Source organism: Bombus pyrosoma, linkage group LG12 (assembly GCF_014825855.1).
Source record: "Bombus pyrosoma isolate SC7728 linkage group LG12, ASM1482585v1, whole genome shotgun sequence".
In the NCBI taxonomy this organism is placed as follows: Eukaryota; Metazoa; Arthropoda; class Insecta; order Hymenoptera; family Apidae; genus Bombus; species Bombus pyrosoma.
In genome coordinates this window covers 11,346,887-11,368,108 of record NC_057781.1, presented here as the reverse complement: position 1 = coordinate 11,368,108, position 21,222 = coordinate 11,346,887, and the positions used below count along the sequence as shown (strand labels likewise).

Genomic DNA, 21,222 nt, shown 5'->3' with positions numbered 1-21,222 from the left:
TTTTTCTAGGTAATTTCAATTTGACTATTCCATAAGAAGATTAGTTGTCGATAAATCATTGATTCAAATCGTGTTAGTTTACTATTGTTTTTAAAATTATCGCCGACAGCAAGAAGATCATTGGAATGATACCATAATCGTTGCTTATCGCGTCATAGAGTAATACGTAACATTCAGACTATTTCTTTCGAAATGTTTCCAGACGTTTTCTTTGACGGGTTCGTAAACCAATAGAAGGTACATTGACGTTTATTTAAATTGGTGATCTCGTACGGAAGTTGTAATTTGCTCGGAACTGATGAAACATCAATGACTAGCTAGAAAGCAGCTGCTTGGAAACAACTATCAAAGTAGTTGAAGTTTCAGCTGTTCGTACTGTTCGTTCAGAAAGGGTAAATAAGCGCTCCAATTTTTAATTTGCACCACCGTACGCGCTAGCGAATCGGTAGACCAACAACGGGATCGACTGCATTCACCGTGTAAACTATATCAGATTCGTGAAATACTTGCACACTGTTTCCATAGATAAGCGTGTAATTAACATTTCACTTTCCGATATCAAAGTTTCGTTATCTCCTGAACTGTATAGCTTGATATTAATACAGCTTTATCGTAATAAAATACAATAACCCAGCGGATACCTAAGTAACGTGCAATTGAAAATAGACGAACGTACATTCCTGCAGTCGTAGCTTGCAAGAGATCGAAACAGATTAACATAAAGTTACATTGCTGCTGTGCAAGTGAACGATCTGCGTAAGAATTTCTACCTGTTCGTTGCCGTCGTTGTCGAGTACACTGTTTAATCGTAAATAGAAATTTCCAACGTTGGCCGTTTTCCAATATCCTGGCTTCCTTTTATCAGACCATCTCTGAAGCGTCCTCTCGAAGACTAATCTTCACCGGAGTCGGTTTCCGTTGGTTTCGACCGAGCCTCCGTCCTCGATTCTCACATTATATCACCAGGGTGTCCCTGGAGATGTAACAAGCCGAGCGAATTCACGGGGGAGTTATGGGAACGGCACTGCAAACACCAAACCCAAGAGTATCCGATGTACTCGCTAGCATATTGCAGGAGGCGCCCGTAGGGCTTACCGTGCTAGAAGTCGACAACGAACGACAGTCTCGCAGAGAAATATTGTTGGAGAGAGGGAGATATACTAGCTTGGGAATAGAGGACGGGAGAAAGAGACAGCGAGAATACGTGGATCCACTTATGGGGCAGCGTGCAAGTGTTACGACCTGCTATTGTGTTCACGGTCGTTGTTCATGGCTGTTCTTATTGCACACTTGACACGTTATACGATGGCACCCATGGGCACCGTAGGGAGTTTTCGCGATTTGCCTTCTCACGGTGAAGATCGAAAAAAATATCGATGCCCCGTAGCGGGATACCATGAGAATTTTTAATTCCATCGATCGTGCACACGATGGAGCTGCGCGCTGCGAAACGACTCTGATAGTAGACTTTGTACGATCTATAGGTTTGGATAAGGGCGGTTTCAGCGTCCAGATTAATGCGTTCAACCCTTAAGAGTTGTTTCCATACACCCACGTACTTTCCATTCCATGTACTTGTATCGTATGCGTATCGTGTACTTAATTCTCCCGGATTTTCGAGCTAATACGACGATTTCCTACGGGGATAAAAAGACTGCAACGACGATGGATTTTGGATAAATTTTGTTCCGAGGTTCGAAAATGGTACGGCCACGTCGATGAAAAATTTCCAAAGAATATTCCAGGATTCCGGTGCCTCTGTGAGAAAAAGTTAGGCAGTCTTGAGTTCGCTCGCCGACCGTGCGTCAATCCATCGAACGTGGATTATCGGATGACAGAAGGATAACAACTCTTGTAAATGGATTAAACACCGCCCGCGCGAACTGTGGGAATTATCGAAGATCGATACGTTAAGCTACGCTCGACCTGGATTTTCCTTCAGCTTTAAGCAGCAGGAGCCACGACGCGTTCGAAGATCGGACAAGTTAACCAACGTTGAAGGATTCCACGGTGAAGACAGACAGAGTTCTTGGCAAGACATCGTGGATATAACGTATCGAGGAATTGTACGGAAGTTTGGAAAGACTGGAATTGAACCGAGAGAGGTTCGTCGATAATTTAAAATAACCGATCGATGGGGAAATAATTCCCTGCATAAAAAATTTGTTATCGCGACAATATTAAACAAATTTGGAGATTAGCGGTATGATCGTGATTCCATGTCCTACTGGGCACTGGAATTACAATAAATATTATTACTAAAAAGATAAACGATATGATACTTGTATTTAATTGATAATTAACAATTAAAGTTTAGCGTACGTTGATCAGTACGCAGAACGAAACGCTGCGATCCTACAAGTTGGGATCGTAGTTTTCCAAGATTTCCAGTTTTCCACGACGTTAGTGCATGGAATAGCAGGAATGAGATTTTTCTACGACAAAGTTACGCGGCGTAGCGCAATCACATGCCACGGTAATCATCAGGGTTGTGCAACAGCGAGTTTCACGGTTTCCATGGCAGAGAGAGAGAGAGAGAGAGAGCACGTATGGGAAGAGGCTCCGCTCCGTTCGAGGGTGTAGAACTCTGGAAACGAAACGGCGGCAAATCCCCCGGGAAATCAGAGAGGCACGGGACTTGGCCCATCTACGTACTACCGGATGGATCGCCTTGGCTCTGCATTTCGAGGATACGTTCCCGGTTTACGAGCGTTGACATTAGCTGCGTTATTTGTTGCAAAGCAACAAGGAGCTGTTTAAATTTAAGAGGGACGATCTAACGATCGATGGGCATCGATGAGCGTCGATCGGTGATCGAATCTTGAGCCGAACGAAACGCATGTGAAACGAGGAGGAAAGTGGCGCTTATCTATAGCTATCTGTAGCGTTTATTTTATAATTCCACTTTTATTTACACTTTCGTACATAATTAATTCCGCGAAAGTAATTTCAGTTGTTTAAAACAGGTAAACTAAAAATAAGACGGCGTGCTATATTGTGATCGATAAGTTTAATAAAACTTATTTGCAATTCGATATACACGCATACCCAATGCTTCTTGCCAGCGTATTTATCTTGAATATCGCGTTACGATCGAAATGATACGATACTGGCTATTATTCGCTGCCAGAGTATTATACAAATTAGCTAATTAAGTGTATAATTTCATTTTAAAATCTGAAATACGATCGACTTTCGTGTTATTTTTATTCAGAGCCGTGTGTCGAAATGAAGATTACCGTTGCAAATTTTATTTAACCAGTGTATACACATATATATATATATTTCATGATGATTGGATAGAAGCAATTCGTTCGATTTGTTTGCGTCATTATCCACCGATTCGAATCGAAGTCACGTATACGACACGCGTGAAGTTACACAGAACTTGATAAAATCTTCTTCTATTGGCGCGTAAATTTTAGCCCAGTGAAAAGAGTTATTCGTAATATTTAATCCTCAACTATATTTGTAAGCTGCGAATATTCGTACGATTAAGATATTTTTAAATTACTTGGATCGCATTGCGGATGATTTATGCGAGTACATGTATACATGAATAATACTCAGAATAATCGTAGAATGAAAATTCTGCACTCTACTTTCAACTAAATTTTGAATCGACAATTCACGAAAAGTGTTGTCACTTGAAATTTGATCGATTCGTAAAATATCTACCAGAAATCATTTCGTAAGAACATAAATTCGTGTTTCATAAATTCGAAAAATACTGGAACCGAACTGTCCGTTAGGGTAATGATAAAGTTCGGATTTACAAAGAAGAAACACAGTCCACGCGTTAAAGTCTCCATGAAAAATACATAAATGTCCATAGGTTCGTGACAAGCGAACGGTATGACTCGTGTCACGTGCGCGACATTTATCAACGTCGGATCCTTCAAAGGACCAAAGGACCTGCTTTATCTCTACCTTTTTCCAAAGTCCCCTCTGGCTCTCCTCGGATGCACGCACTTGAATCGGCACGTGACAGGATAATTGTGTCCATTGATGTCTCTCGATCGATAACGCTTGATAAATCTATCGAACAGGTTGCCGACACGGATCGACAGCAGGTGATTCGAATGATCGTTTCGCATTGTTCGTTTAACCTTCGAAATGAAGCGATTTCGAATGACCGAGCAGAGAGTGAGGATTGTTCAGTTTGTGGTTTGACGCGATGTTTGCCTATATTTTCGAGAATCTTTGAACAAGCAACAAAGTAGTAATCTTGCTTCAAGATTATTTAGAAGATCGTAAATTGGTACAATTGCAAAATGACGATGCCCTAAATTCTATATAAGTAACTTTTCGTTGTTTTCTCACTCGTGTAGCTAATAATATATGCAAGAAATTGTAAGCGATTCTAAGTAAAAGAAGAAGAAGGTTTAACTTAAAATTTCCTACATTTTTACATTTAATACATTTAATTTCATTACTAAAAACAATTTGGCTCTCGTAAACTTGTAACAACTTTCAATCTTACTATTTTAGATATTTGTTTCTTCATCGGAAAGATAATGGATAGGTAAAAATTGCCAGTTTTTTCGCCACGAAAGTTTCGATTTATATCTCTAAACATAAGTTTACCAAGGTCTTTTTACTTCAATTATTATCAGGTAAGATTGCTTAATGCTTTCATCGAAATTAAATTCGGTGAAATTATTTTCAAAGAAATATTTGTCGGTCGCGGTAGGTTTCAATTTTATCATCCAGGGCTTCCACTTTTTACGCCGCAACAACCTTCTTTACGATTCTCAATGGTTTCACGAAGAAAGGGTCAAACATTCTCGCTTTCCTCGGTTCCAGTGAAAAGCTATGAAAACAAGATCGAGTTAAACCCTTGCTCGCGTCTCATGCATAAACTTTAATCAGAGAATTTTTCTGCTTCCGAGGATAATCGTTTCGCCGGATGCCCCCGTTGGTCTTAATTATTCCGGCTACGGTAAAATGCAGTAATTAAGGGAACGTCCAAGTTTTCCCGAGGGATACCGCAGTCGGATGAAATCCAGATCATTCCCTTTAACCCCCCAGGGACACGGAGTCCCACGATCAAGAAGCTCGTGCCAATTTTTTGATCTTATCGGTGGCCGCAGGACAGATTCGAAATTGATTATGAAAATAGTCGCTTTTTCCAAGGGTAGATCGTTATCGATTATACTCGTGCAACTATCAAATTGATTTTAGCAAATTGTCATTGGCGAGATTTCCATCGATAATATTCTTTCAGCTATACAAAGCGTTTCAGGCAGATCGGACAATGTGTTAGAACGGAAAACAAACAAGTTTTACATTTAATTAATCGTTTATGTTTGGCAAGCTGTAACAAACAAAGCCACGGCTAACGAAGAAAGGATTTACTTCTTCGATCTTCGTGTATCTGGTCGGCTAGTTTTCCAAGCTTGGATTCGCGCAACCACGTCCTGAATGTGGCTGCACGGGCCTGCCTATTACGCTAGTTCATCGCTTGGCAGGTTGAGTAATCAAGCGTAATGCTTTCGTGTTTCGAGCACGCTCTATTTGCACCACGCATGATAGCCAACGCTAATAACGTCCCATGAGGACCTAATGTCGAGCCTCGCTCCGCTTATAATCCAAACTGTGCGTGCGCGTCCGCGACTTTTCGTTTCCCTTCCTACGCTACACACGTTGCAATCGTTAAGTTATTTTCTTCTTTTCATTCTTGCAACCACTTTAAATACCTTCCTACGAACGGGTGTCAGAATTTTTCTAGTTTGTCGCATTTGCACGCGTATCGTTGGTACCTGAGAGTACGGAACAAACGTACTTTGCAGACTATTTGCAAATAAATCGTAGCTTTCAGGAAAGATATAAATAGTATATAAATAGGCGATTCGAGTTAATATTTGTAGATTTTTGGAAGGATTTTGCTAAACATCTCGAAAGGGAGTCGTACATTTATTTTGTTACCTATTTGTAACGAACTGTTGAAGGTCACTGCTTTTAAGAAAACTCTACATCTGGTCTTTTTAGCTTTCTAAAGCATTGAAGCCATCGACAGCGCATAGACAAAAGACTGCGACGAAGGCAGGCCATAAACAATCGAAAGGCGACGTTGGCTTCAGGGTTTTTCAGTTATAGAGTAACACTGCTAGCGTACGGATCTGGACCAGCTCATATTATTATTCCAATTTTTTGTACTTTTCACTTCCGTATTTCAAATATATTTTTCTACCTTATAATTTATCCACGCGTCTCTCTCATTATACATCTAATAACCTTAACACGAACAATAGGCCGAACGATACTTTGCAAAAGCGTAAGTATTTTTTCTGTCGCTTGATATTTTTAATCGAACTTTTATAATCTTTCGCTAAAGGTTACTGAAAATATGCGTATTTTTGCCAAGGGAAAGATATTGTGCGTATCTATTTATTTTCATTAAATCATATACGCGTAGTGTGGCATATTTATATGCCATTATAATATATCGTTTAAGAAAATAATTAATTTCCAAGATCTGTTAAAGGTAATTCAAGTAAGCTTACTTTAGTTGAATCTTCACGGTTAATTATCGCCTCGAAATTGATCCATAAAATTTCGTAAAGATTAAGGGTAACACCGTTCAACGAAAATAGTTTCGAAGCCTGCATAATTAAGCAAATAGCGGATGCCTGACCCTTTTAGCTTCGACGAGTATCGTTAAACTTACCAAAACGTGGAGTATAATTATTAATGGACCCATAACGTTTTAGCGTTCGCGACACTAGTGGGATTTTAACAAAGTCCTGTCAAATAAAAGGAATTTTTCAACCAACTGTCCGATATGAAATGTATAAAATATGAAACGATATTATACGTTCGAACTACGCGTAATTATTAAGAATAAATCGGGAGTTTTTCATACAATTCTCAAACATGATACACTGCCGTAATAAATTTCTATATTCTAAAAATCTCCCACGTAAAGATATAGTTAAACACGTACGTTATATACACGTACGGGCTACATTTAGGTCATCTGCCTGATAAAGCTCTACCGTACGTAAATTTCCATAAGCATATCATGCGTGATATACGTCGCTACAGTGGTTACTAAAAAATGGGCTATAAATCATGAATTACGATTCATTACTATAATTACACGTGAGTGGCACGCGTACATGCTCTTATCGGACAACCGATGGTCGATGTACGTGTAACGCGACTCTTTAGCGCATTTTATAAATAAACAGGGACGCGCGAATATCGCGTGACTTTCTTTTCTACACCAGCTTCTGCTGTGCGACTTTCTACGTGGTAGAATACATATTTCGCACGTGCTGCGTAATTTGCACAGGCAAGTGAAATACGTATGTATCTGGTACGAAGGTTGAAATTTTTACGTTTTCCTCTTATCTTCTACGTTCTATGTAAATTGAATCACGCGAGACCGCTGTATTTCTTTCTCTAATGAAAATCGTGAATGTTTGCGACAGATCGTTACGCTAATTATCAGTTGAACTTGAATACAGCTTTCAGGTTTTCTAATCGTATACTAATCGGTGAAACGAGCGTAACAAAAGAAATTGAGTGTTGTAACAGTGGTCGGCATGAAGATATCGTTGAGAATCGAGAATCCTAAAATACGATAATAGAAAATTAATAAATTCACGGAAAGCGAGCAGTTCGGTACCCAATTAGAAGAAGTACGTCGTCTGTTTAAAGTTAATTAAATTAAAACTCTCTTCCCTCAAAACTCACGATTCTTTCTTACCGCTACTAATCGAGTACTATCACGTGTATTTCGAGTGTCTCCTGAGAATCTATCTACCTATTCCGTGTAATGTAAATTATGTAATTCGTAATATCATACGATTATCGTAAATAGAAGTGGAACAATAGCTCCTTTGCCCAGAAATTCGTGGTTTCTTCTCTGCGTACTACCACGGGTATCGTTTCTCTTCAAACAAGCCGTCGATGTCTCTGTCAGAAAATACCAACCCCGATACGTCAACTCGACCGAACAAACACACATTTGTAGGCTGGTAGGTACAAAAGTCACTGGCATCTCTCGTCTCCTAGATTCTAATCAAGGGCTGCGTGTACCTATTAGGGACAGTCATTGTGCGTGGGTGTACCGTGAATACGAGCAACAGGGGAGAGAGAAAGAGCGTGCCTCTCCCCTTGGCGTCGTAACGCTCCGACGAAAAGCATAGGGGATGACTTACTACCCGGCGAGAACGTCACTTGTCACGTCCGATTATGTGTGATTCCCTTATTTCCAGGTTGCAGATATCGCGATCCACCGCGTGTAGCAGCGTGTTTTGTGCAAAGTACGCCAGACACCCTCTTTGCTCCGATTTTCTAGCATCGACGTAGCTGCGACTATCTAAACGCGCTCGCCTGTTCCGCGTCTGCGCCGCCATTCTTCTCTGTTTCTGTAATTGCCCTTTTGAGGGGTGGCTCTCATTGTTCGCGCTGAGAACCGATGCGAATAATGCCGAGAAACGCAGTCGCTGATCAAGAGAAGCTTTACTTCGATAGAAACGAACGATCGAGTTAAAATCGCACAGATCTTTCGCTGAACTCGTTTCCTTATATCAAATCGATCGGATCGATGTTACGCCTAGTGTCGAATATACAAACCGTTTACGGTTTAATGCTTCGAATGATTTGATTTTGATGATGATGATGACGATTTCTCAGAATTACTTTAGTTCTCATAAGCGTGCCGATACTCACGAACCTCCAGAAAACAAGCAGAGAATCCCTTGGACTAACGATTTATTCATCTTGGAACCTCGTCGAAGGAGGAGGAGGAGGAAGAAGAAGAAGAAGCAGGCCAAGAGCCTAACATAAAAACGAGCGCAACCCCTGTGTGGGCTTCCAGAAGTTATCGGGCTACTTCCGAACGTTAAATGTTATATCCACTATCTTGCAGATCGTGCATCTGTCGCGTATTTCGGTGAATCACTCCGTTCATGGACGGTGGGCGCTGCTCTACATTATGGCTTCTACAGTCCACGGGTGTTCCGGGATATTGCGTTCCCGTTATAGACTTCGTAGTACACGATGGTCAGCTGCGGAAGCGCTCGTGCCACGGGTGAAACCATAAGGCCTGCAATTATGGGGTTTGCGGTTGCCCCGTGATGATTTGTTAGGACGATCCCTGTAATTAACGGGATGACTTTCAACTCCGTCTCGGCTTCTGCACGGCCGAAATCTTCTCGCGTGATTTTCTTTCCACGGCTGCCTTCCTTTATTTTAACGAGGCGATCTTTCGTTCTTTGATTTCTTTCTAGAACGAGTTATCGGGTTACGTAGTTCTAAACCTTGTCCTCCGCTAACATCGCTGTAACGACTTTGATAATGTAAGAACGTTTATTTGGCTTTCTTTTTAATTATAAAAAAAAAAAAAATGAAGAAGAATAAGTCGATCTATCATCTTTATCTATTCGAAACATCGCTTTTTGTTTTAAAATACTTTGTTGTAGAGGAATACAATGGATCAATGATATCAGAAAATTCTTAGATCACAGAGACGCTGTATGTGATAAAATAAGAAATAAATACCTATGGCATAAAGATACAGTTTTATTTATTTTAGAAACTATTTTTTCGAGTTTATCAGACTTGGAAAATGTATGCTGAAGAATGAAACGTTTGTAGCAGGAAAGAATTTGATAAAATTACTGATACAAGATTATCTGTAGAAGAATTATCGATGTCAAGATATGGTAGACGTTGGATGTATCTTCCGAGCTTTAGTTTTCTAAGTTCCTTCGATTCCTACTTCTTCCATCGTATCAGATTCACCTGTTTCGCTTTTCTCTATATCGCTTCCGAGGAAAATATAAAACGTTAAAACCGTAAATCTAAAAAGAATTTAATAACGCTGACATCTACACGCGTGTACAACGAATGAAAGTATTCTTCGTTAATTGTTGAAATATTTTTGGAATTCAGATTTGCCGGTGTAACGTATGCCACTTTAGATCCAAGTAACTTTAACGATAAATCTAAACAGCGTCTAATAATAATATTGAAAATAACGAAATAATATTTAATATTTATAACGATATAATACATAAAAATGTTCATTTGTGATATATTCCATCATTCCAGTGGTACGTTATTTCGTCTCCACTAAAATATCACTTTTCATTAAAAAGCAAATGGAAAACAAGAACATCCGACGTATTTGATATTCCCAAAAAATCGCGGAACAAAAGGACACGTTACGCTCGTATGCTGCATCTCTTAATATTATGCAACGCGTATGTGAAATATGTCACTATACGCGTATCAACACAGCGGAATAGTTGATATCACGTGTGTATTAACTCCGAATACCTCTACACACTCGTTCGTTCGTTCTCGTATTTTATGTAAAATAGAAACATCGTGCAAATACTGCGTTCCACGTCCATTACCACTCACAGGTATCCGAACGTTTCCTTATTTTCGACAGGATGCGATTTCATTAGCCGGTTAGGTGATTAAAAAATCAACGATAAATTTACCTTATCCCTGTACAGTGCGTTTCTCGTGTCTAAACGAGATTCATACCGATTAACCGGCCGAAAAAGTTGTTGACCGCGAAAAAATTTTCGATTATTTGTTTTAATTAGCCAGCCTGATATTAATTTGCATGTCGCGTAATTTTGTTTACCAAAAACGCTGGTGCGCGGAGTCGACAATCGATATGAAGCACCAGGGCAGCCCCCGGAGAATCGCGATGTGTATTTTCAGAAGCACACCCTCGTCTGAAAAGTTTTGTTTGCATGCGCTGCCTTTCATCGGGGATATTTACCGTTTGATCTTATTATTTCATTCGTCTAAATTTAAACACTTGAACGTGCCCGTGCCCCATCGACGCCCCTGTGGCCACAAGGCTGATAATTGAATTGGAGAAGCTCCGAGGAACGTTCGATTCCGCTGGGCGAGTTTCCTCTTAGATCCCAATATCTGCCCCGTTTTTTTTCTCAGCTGTTTTCCGTTTCACCAGTTCCTCGGATGACACTGGCGATATTGTCGTGTTTACTATCGTCATACGCTTGATAACGTGTACATTACGTATTTTACGTACTATACGAGATAATTCATCGAACAACGAGAATCGTACGATCTTTTGTTCGATGTATCTTCGTCTGAAACGCAAGTAAGCAATACGATCTTATAGTTCAGTAAGCCGAAGTTTACATATTTCATTTCCGTTAGAAGCTAAATGACATTTACGGGCAACGACGAAAATCCGCAAGAGCATCCTAAGCGTGTTCTCAGACGAATGGAGCGAGGAAAAGCGAGCTAAGCCGCAGGAAAGTAAACCGATTCGTTAACCACGCTATAGTCACGCCGGTGTAAGCCAAGCCAAACATTGACATGTTCAATCATTTCGATCTCTCCACCTACCATCGCTTGACGAGCCCACGAGCCCCGTGCGCTACACGCGCTCAAAGACCAACAGGAAAGAGAAAGAAGACGACAGAGGTCGAAGAGAGAGAAGAATAGCAGCGTTCGCCATCTGGCGTCGAGGAAGGGCCCCGCCACCAAGGGGTAGAAATTGAAATGAAAACAGCAGAGTCCACCCCCGGTTTTGTCTCCTGTGCTCTCGTCAATGAGGGCTATTAGGGGACGATATGTTTTTCTTCTTTCACAGATTTCTACTCGATGCGTTGACTTTCGACTTGTCAGCAGGATACACGATATACCTAAGTAGGTGCTTGTCTTCTGTATCGATGGATCGAGAATTCATCTGGACTCAGCGGTCGCCTATAGGTTCGTACCTGCTTCGATTGAAAATTATGCAAAAGGGTTGAGAGAAAAACGAATCGATATCCGTGTCAATTACTGACATCGCGTTACAAATTGTCATTATTCCAGAGGAATCGAACGATAGATTCATCCGCTTTTTAGAAAGCAAAAACGAGTACGTTTCTCTCATTCTCATCTCGTAACGTTATTAGCGTTCGTTCGATTAATTGTCTTTATAACGTCGCGTCCGCCGTATCAATCGACAGTGGTATCGTTCGACGGGTGGTCGAGTAATCCGCTTCGGATTATTATTAACGCAACAATGACTGGAAGCTCGAGAAATTCTGTTCGAGAAAAAAAGAAATGAAAAGCTTACGGGGCTTCGTGCGTGCATGAATAGAATCCAAAAGTATGCTTACGTAGCTACTATTTCCCCCCTGTTGCCAGTGGAAAGCCTACGTCTAATTGCGATATAGAAGTGATTAAGTAAAAGCTAAGGCCGCGCGATTACGATATTACATCGATCGAATTTTTATTTCGCCGGTTCCTTTGTTAAATCCTGAAACTTTTACAATAGCCTTTCGAATCCTCGTTCTCCTACAACCAAATTTTTAAGGCAAAGATTTTAATTTTGACGTACGGTAGCTACATAAATACCTATGTAGTCAAAAATCTCGAACATTTCATCGATCAAAAGAAGAGGTGGGAAAAAAGGAAAAGCAGCAAGGGAGATTGAAAGATTTTTCTTCCTGAAAAATACCGCTGTTGTGCAAAAAAGGAACAGAACACGAGTTGGGGCATTGCAAAAGCTTTTAACAATCGATAAATTAGACTGTGGGCTAAGGATTGGAATAATTCGTAGAAATAAACAGCAGTAAGTTGGACGGCTTTACCCGGTCGCAGAGCGAGCTATTGCGAACGTATAATAGAAGAGCGGCGATTCATCACGGTCACCGATTCGCGGTTTTGTCACTGACTATTGTGGACAGAAACAGTTTTGCGCGACAATACTCGGCCTGCCACACCTACGTACACGACGAATACGAGCGACAACGAATGCCGGCGCGGCGTTTCCAGAGGAATGCCTCACGGGTGTCCATGGCATGCATTGCAAATTGCAGGTAGATTTATGGGCGAATCGGGACGTCCCGTAGCCCAGTTCCCATGCTTCCACCGCGTAATCGTCCGTGAAGATCTGTTTTTCCGTAAATAGTCCCTCTAGTAACGTCATTCGCTGTTTCTTTTTATTTTCGTCTTTTTTCACATTCTTACCGCCGTTCGTTCATTCCTTTACAACGCGTTTAAAATTTCCTTTCTCTTTTGAAATTCATGAAAAACTGACGATAAATCTTATTCGATAATGCGTCGTTTCACCGATATCTATATTGGAAGTATCGAAGACACTTGAAATAATTCACACAGCTATGGTCTGTTTTGTATGGACAAGATCGTGCGCTAATATTTGGCAAATTCGTTTAATATATTTATGAATGATGTGAGAGTGTTCGTTAAAGATTATTTATCTTCTGCCTTGAAGTACATATATCGATTTGTTGTTTCTCTTTGATAAAAATTTCCAAAAGATATAAAGACGTGCATTTAAATTCATTGGATTATATGATAGAGATATAGATTCGATAATCGGATTGAAAGCGATACCGGTCGCATGCTTTTATAATACGCTTTCGCTTTATGGATTTTGCTTTATGGTTTTTCATATTTTGCGAATGCAAACAATTGAACATTGTAGAGAACAACCAGCGACAAGATGTAGATCGCAGATTGACTTTCCTTTTATAACCTCAAGATTTCGCATCGAATAGAATAATCCGGAGATTTTTATCTTGTGCAACTTCATTTATTTTTATTATCAAACTTATTCCAATTCTATAAAACTACCTGTCGATACCAGTAATTTATGATTCGTTGGTCGCAAAATTTCATTAACGATATCCTCGTCTGAACCGATCCTTGCCCGATTACAATCGATTCCTTCGAAGTAAAATTCCCTTTTAACACTTCCATTTTCCATTTTCACTCGATAACTTTGGAAATCCTAATTTGTGTGAGAATTCAGTTGTCGTCTTGGCCGAGACAAGCACATTCGTTTCATATGGTACAGGCTGGAACCAGTCAGTCGATCATTTGGGCGGAAAAAGGAAACGCCCATGGCTTTACCACGGAGTGAATGGTCCGCAGAAGAGGCGTTAAATGCAACAAAACCATGACATCCGGTGGACACGGGTCGACACGTGACCCGTTCAATGCTCTTAAGCCGACCACTCCATGAAGACAGCCAGGACGTTTGTTCGAAACGTTGTTTAGCAGCTAAGGCGCTTTGTGCGCAAGTTTTTACCTTGCCTCTGCTACAATGCACTTTAATTTCTATGTTTGACAACTGCAATTGTTAAGCATCCATTGCCAGCCGTTTCCACTGTGTTTTCAAACTGACTTTTTGATGGAATCGAAAAGGCTCTTTGTACGCGCTGTAATCGTCTGCCACGATGCGATTCTCTTCCTCTTACCTTTTATGAAAAATAGTTATTTCAATCCTGCGTAAAATACAAGATGCTCGATGGTTCCTTTAGAAGCTTTCACACGAGATTATGTGGTAACAAAAACGCTCGACCGTTATATTCTTTTTTCGTTTTATCTTGTAAACATTCGAAGAGATATTATTTATCGTAATAACTTTTTTATTACTCGATCTAATACAGAGTTACGTATACTTCGTAACGAATTCTCTTATTGCAAGGAGCAAAGATAGATATTAAAATTAGCGTTACACCGTTTATTCGTAATCTTTTCGTAGTAAAATGATAATTTCAATTTCATTAGATTCGTTCGTTATCTCGGCTGAAAGAGAGGTATCGGGATATTTATTAATTGAAAAATGTTTGATCGTTGAAAACTTATAAAAGCGTTTCGCCTGCATATTTCTTTGAGATTCGACGATTGCGAAAAGCAAGCAAGAACTAAATTAAACAGCCATTCCTTCCTCAAACTTGAAACGAGCTATGAATTACGAAACCGTATAAAAAACTCTGCTTTCAAATTATTTCTAGACGATACTCAAACATCAAGGGGACGTCTGAGAAAATAAAAAGCGAGACCAGGTTGTAGATTCTCGTATTGTCGGGACGGTATAACGAAACCATTCTGGTCAGACGGTAGCGTAATACAAACTAGCCTTTCCGTTCTCCAAAGTTTCAAGTCCGCGAACTCGCTCTTGTAAGACTGGCTTGTTGGTTCGCCTTCTTTCTGTTTCTCTTCGTGGTTCTCGTCTCTTCGTGCACGTCGGGACGGATAGTCGGACGGATAGATGAACAAATGGAAGGAGAAATAAAGCGGCGGCACAATTATCTTAATGGAGTTGTGCACACTGGTGAGCATTATCGATTCGATGCGTAAACGTCGCCACGCCACATTGCCTGCCCCATAATCCTTACACAACGAAGAAACGAAAAAAATGTCGTATTAAAAACTTTTCCTGTTCGCCCATCAGCTATCAATGCCGGTCGAGAGTTAACCGCTCTATATCTCGTACGGATGGCGGTAAAATACGAGCTACCCATCTAATTCGTAGATCGTAAATTTTGTAGATCGTCGTTCATCGAAGTTTCGTTGCACGTAAACTTTCTGTCTCGTAGTTTCTTCTTTCCAGGAGTTAGACAATAAATAATCAGATGTATAACGATAAATTAGATTCAAAGATTCTCTTCGCCAAATTCCTGCCAATCTGAAACGCGCAGGCACAAACATACGAAGCAAGTATAATTCCTCGTGAATCACTGAATTCCGTATCTGCAGGTGAGACCAGTGCGTCGCTTGTTTTATCAATTATTTTCTATTATCGTGTTGGTAAGCGTATTGGCAACGAGACCGATGTTCTTTCGGGTTGGTACAAAAGTGGCTTACAAAACGTTGGAATGAACAATCCACTCGTCCGAACCGCCACGTGAGCTGCACGTGCCAGGAGCGTGCCGGAACAACTGGTGCCCTGTCGTTTCTGCCACCATGTGCGTCAATGAACGTGCACTGTGCACGCGTGTGTAACACGCGTCTTCTTTTCGCCACCTAAGATCACGTCCTCTCTCGTACGTGTTACCCTTTTCCTTCTTGTTGCGACTTACGCGTTCTTATTCCGCGACTTTGTTCTACTATTCTATACACATAAACACGACGTTTCTTCGACTTAACGTTCGGGTAATGGAACGCGAGCAAACGCGCATGGTTTAGCGGACAAGCGTAAATTTCAATTCTGAAGTTCCGACAACTGAATAGAAAACACGTGGGAACAGAGTACGTATTTATTTCCTGCATCGGTCAAGCTCGCGGATAAAGATCTTACTTTCAAAAATTCACCGTCATAATGCTCGAAAACGTCGAATAAATCGTCATTGATGATGCCGAAGATATACGAAGGGTTGTAAGTAGACGTAGAGGCACCCGCATTTTTCACGAGAACTACGTCGACTCGCCTTTGAAACTTGGCACGATGGCCCCGGTTCGATGATAAACAACTCGAAATGTAACTCCTAATCGCACGTAACAATTCCATTGTACCAACGAGTGCGACCAACTGCCGTGCTTAATGCTATATCTTTGACGACATATGGGATAGAGTCGATGGCCTTCTAGTACTTAATGTTTCGTGCTTGTACCTTGTACCCCTCTGTACGAGCGAACTTTGATAGCCACTTGAAAAAGGTAAGGGTCGGTGCTTGAGAGGGATCTTCTTCTGCTTTCGATATCGATGCCATAGATTTTGTCAAAATTTAGTTGAAATTGTCCGTAGATGACGTGGAAATTGGAATTTAGTACGATTATTATTTACGGCGAGTGGCGGAGTTCCAAGTGTCGCAGATACGTGAAATCGAATCATCGAGCGTTTGAAATTAGGTTGTGACGGAGTGGGTAGTCGTGATAGAACGTGTTCTGGAAATGTTCGCGTAATTTAAAACGGCGAACAAGATTGTTCGTATGAAAAAGTGGGATTTGAGCGAATCGTTGAACAGCATGTTTCAGTTACGTTTGGCTTGTCTTGAGTTGCGCCGTATCTGTATATTTTAGAATTATATTGAAGCTACTCCTATCTTTCAAGGAATATATTAAAATGGATTAGTTTCAAAGATAAAATTATTATAACGTTTTACTGCCCCTAGAATATTTGCAAATCAGTATCAGCTTTAGACATGGTTTATGTGAGCGGGTAAAAAGAATTTTCGTTATCTAAAATACATCTATTTTCCTTCGTTCCTTATTGAAACTCGTTAGAAAATGAAGAATTTGTATGCGAATATCTAGGTACATAGTGCGAACGTTTCCTGAAAAATAAGTGTGTAGACTATAAGATAACACGTATGTTATATCGAATGTAATATTTTGTCTGTTCTTCATAACGTATAATAATTTACGATATATAATATATGAAAGGTAACCTGTATAGCTTGGAATACAAATTGCTGTTTATTCAATCGTTTTTGTAAACTACATTACCTATATAACGCGCAATAAGGTACAAAATTATATATAAACGAAGAAGAAAAACAATACGTAATAAAAAACTAAAGAAAAGAGGAGGCGGAAGGGGGTGGGGGGTGTTGGGGGAGGGCAGAAATAAACAGAAGTCAAAAGAAATATCAAATTAAAAAAGACTCACGTTCTTCCTTGATCGGAAAACAGCTTGGTGTTTTGATCTTCCGTTCTAAAACAAAAGGAGAAAAATAAACTAATTAAGTTTATTAAAGAAAATCATAGACCAAACATAGAAATAACGTACTCCTTATAAAATAAAAAGTACAGAAAGGAATAAAATAATAAGAAAGAAAAGATTTATTCGATGTTGAAAAAAATCATGTAAGTTGGAAAACGAATGAAAAGGTCTGTTAAAGTATTTCTCCTGGATTGTTAACGGTTGACAATCTGACGGACACATTTTCTTTATAGTCTCGTTCGTGGTTTTATTGTAAAATTTCGTAAAAACGTTGAGATAATGCTCGCCTGCCAGGCACCATAACGTTTTTATGGGACATTGTGTCAGGCGTGTTTCAACTCGACAACATTTTTCTCGCGCCACGATCATAAATAATTTACCTGCAAACAAGTACTACGTTCGTTCAGCTCGGACTTACCTGTACGATATTCTGATTTATCATCCACCTTTCGTTCGATCGTTCGTGGATTTACAGTGAAATTATTTATAAGCGACGCTGCTATGTGATTTTCGTGTATGTTTGATATAAATAAATAAAAAAAACGATCGATGTTTGACTTTTTTCATTCCCGTTTACTCACGTACATACGTAGACGCATCAGATATAAAGCTTAATCTGTGTCTTTTTCCTTTTAATCGCAACCCGTTGACTTCGCCACGTGTCGCAAATTGGAATCGTCATAGAATTTAGAAACAAGGTGTGCAAAATTCTTGTTTCGTATGCAAACACAGTGGATCGCCTACGCTGCAATACGTATACGTAACTTTCGTTAAAAAGAAAAAAGGAAAAAAAGGAGATTTGAAAGTCGACACCTACTAAATTACGATAACGACTAGAACAGATTGTACCTGGTATTTGTTAAAATGCTAGAGCTGTAAATAGAATGTAAATACAACGTATAAGAATATTCATTGTGGTTTATCTTTCAAGATAGAAATAATCGAATTTTACGCTCGAAATGTTTGTATATTTTAATAAGTAGCTATAGCTACGCTGCATTCAATTGGAAAATCTGCTCGTCAAACTCAGGCATGAAGTATCTTTGTTACGTAGCTTATTGTTTATACAAGATCGTATGAAATCTGGAGATTTTCAATCTTCTTCCATCTTTCGTTGAATTGCCGGACGAATACTCGTGTATCGCATTATCGGGAAAAATCGGCTAAAATCTTGATGAAATGTCTAATCTCGAAGCATCGCCAGTTATTTTCCAACCCACATTTTTTAATCGCTACGCTATTAACAAATTTACGCAGCCTAAAGTAGACCAAAAGTATCGGAGGTGCGCGGTTTAAACGGTGTTTAGTTCCCATCAAGAGCTACTTAATCTGCGATCGCGTAAACTCGCGTAACAATGGGGAAACGCGTGGCAGAGAAGGGGCGCACGTGATTACGCTCGCCGAAACTTCATCGTGGAGTCACGTGGCGCCGGAAAAACGGGCTCGGCGTTCGCCGTCGAAAAACCGAACCGCAAAGCCCGAAAGGAGCCACGAGCACTGCCTACGAGAAAAATAACCCCGAGTCATGCGTTCCCACGTATAACGAAACGCGAACCGCACGAAACACCAACCCCCTCGAGCCCTCGAGTTTTCGGCGTAACGTTTCGGATTACACGGTATTTTGCTGTTGCCTATCGCTCTTGCGGCTTGATGTTTGCTTGGACTCGTGATCGAATCCCTTCGAAAGCTTTGTTCGCCATTCTGATGCTCTTCTCAGTGAAAATTTCCGGAGTTTGCTCAACTGGTTAGTTGCTGGTTCGATGAGAAGGTGTTCCTCCTTGTGTATACAGCATACCGTGGAATCTTTTCACTTTGCGAATGACCGAAAGCGAATATTCTGCCTCGATTATTTGCAAACAAGTTAAGGTGCTTTCAGGTAGAGCAAAAATTGGACCGATTTCTATAAATCGACGTACGAGTTTCGTATGGAAAATAAACGTTCGTACCATTGACGTACTTAAACACTCTTATCATAGGATACTTTTAGGAATACATTGAACAAAAGTGCTAAAATGCTAATATCGCGACTGGATTAACTAAAGAAACTGATAGGAAAGTGCACATAAAAGTTACAAGATATTTACTGCAAATAGGCATTAATAAAAGATTAATATGCAGCCTGAATGGTCGCGTTAGATAACGATAAACGTGGACGACAGTTCCACTGAATGTTAAAGGCTATTAAAATACAACAACAACAATAATAATAAAAATAATAATAATAATAATAAATATGTATTTCTATATTTAATAGCCAAAAAGTATTTTCCATGTATACTTGCGTAATTAATAACGTTTTATTTTCCATTTGTAAATGAAATAGCTAGAAAATCAATGCCAAGGTATATTATTATATAATTGGAAAAATGTTATCGATCTAATACTAATTTTAGTCCATTTAGATTGTTTTAAATCTATTCTCGTTATCTACATCTTAATTTCATCTAGATGTACAATGGCTCGTATCACCGCGATAAGTAAAATCCTAATGTTAACGATTCACGGATTCGTATCTCTTTGTACAGGTCCGTTTTATCGAATAATTTTATAATGGAAGAATCGGTTAATTCGACGACGCCTTTATTATATAACGAAATACCTATGTATATAGGAGCATTGCGTATAGTTGGTTCGTAGCTGGAAAACGTATAGCGAAGCGTGCAAACGTCTCTATCGATTTAATTCCGTACGATAGCAAATTCCTGTCGGCGTTCGCCTATATCGGCGTATAGTTAATAGCAACGTAACAACATTTTTCATCAACATAAATTCGCCAAAGTTCGGCATTTATAGCAAACGACGCAGACGTTTCTTAATCTTATCGCACAGGAGTACCCCTTTTCAGTCAGTCGGCCGAATCAATGACATGTGTATACTTACTATAGACTACAGTATAACAGCGTTATCTCGATGTTAGTAAATGTGCCAACTCGCGTGGATGTCTGCCTCTGAAAAGGAGGTCGGCTCTCGTCGCGGAGCGTTATCAGTTAAACAAGTTTTATAAGTTGGAACATGCATGTGTCTACTATGATTTTTGCGTACCTAGATCGAGTAAACTTGTTTACACAAATAATCAAAGATCGAGCTGGTGTTTTAAAGTCTATCATAATAACAACAGTCTTGACATTTAACATTCGTTCACGTATTACTAAATAGCATCATCTGGTCGAGCAGATTTTCAGTCGCGATCCCACGAGTATCTCTAAGAATGAAAAAAGAAAGAAGAGAGAGAGAGAGAGAGAGAAAAAGAATGGAAAACCAAAACTAAAACAAGAAGAACGGGGGGAGAAAAAGCGATTCCAGAGAGGAAAAAAAAGAACTATCGATCAAACCTTGAATTTGAAACGTCAAACTGGAAATGGGTGGACTTCGATCGGTCACAAAAGGAAAAAAGTTACCAGCGACGTAATAGCTACAGGGTGAGACGCGGTAACTTGATGCCTGGGTGTTTGACGCGTGCCTGAAGGACATAGGAGCGGATCCTTTCCCAGACGCTACTTTACACGCCATTTGCCTTTCTCCGTGTCCTCGCGGTGTTTTATCGTCGCATTAATTTTCGCGACAGGATCGCTAGCGCTGGAAAGCCAGCCGCCTCTCGACTTTACCAACTTTTTACGTTGCCCTGCTATTCGCCAGCGAGTTACGAGGCCGTAACACCGGCATCCAGTTTTATTCGCGATCCGCGCGAACCTTTGCAATTTATACGCTGAATTGACAATTAGATTCGGAAAAACAGATCTCCACGACTTTTCGAATCTACGAATTTGCGTATATTTTCTAAATTGTATCCACGAGTCACGTATCTTATTATT

At 40.0% G+C, this 21,222-nt stretch overlaps 1 protein-coding gene across 5 annotated transcripts in view; it reads right to left on the bottom strand.

Moving 5' to 3' along the window:
- Positions 1–21,222, bottom strand: part of LOC122573361 (LIM/homeobox protein Lhx4) — a 71,720-nt gene that overhangs the window by 38,600 nt on the left and 11,898 nt on the right. For 4 of the 5 annotated variants that reach the window (XR_006318721.1, XR_006318720.1, XM_043739604.1 and 1 more), the window contains exon 2: positions 17,357–17,401. The exons of the other annotated variant lie outside the window; for it this stretch is intronic. Coding sequence is in view for 2 of the 4 variants with exons in the window: in XM_043739604.1 (XP_043595539.1) it covers positions 17,357–17,401 (45 nt within the window). In the remaining 2 variants the exon portion in view is untranslated. The remainder of the gene's footprint in view (positions 1–17,356; positions 17,402–21,222) is intronic. 5 annotated transcript variants of the gene reach the window in all.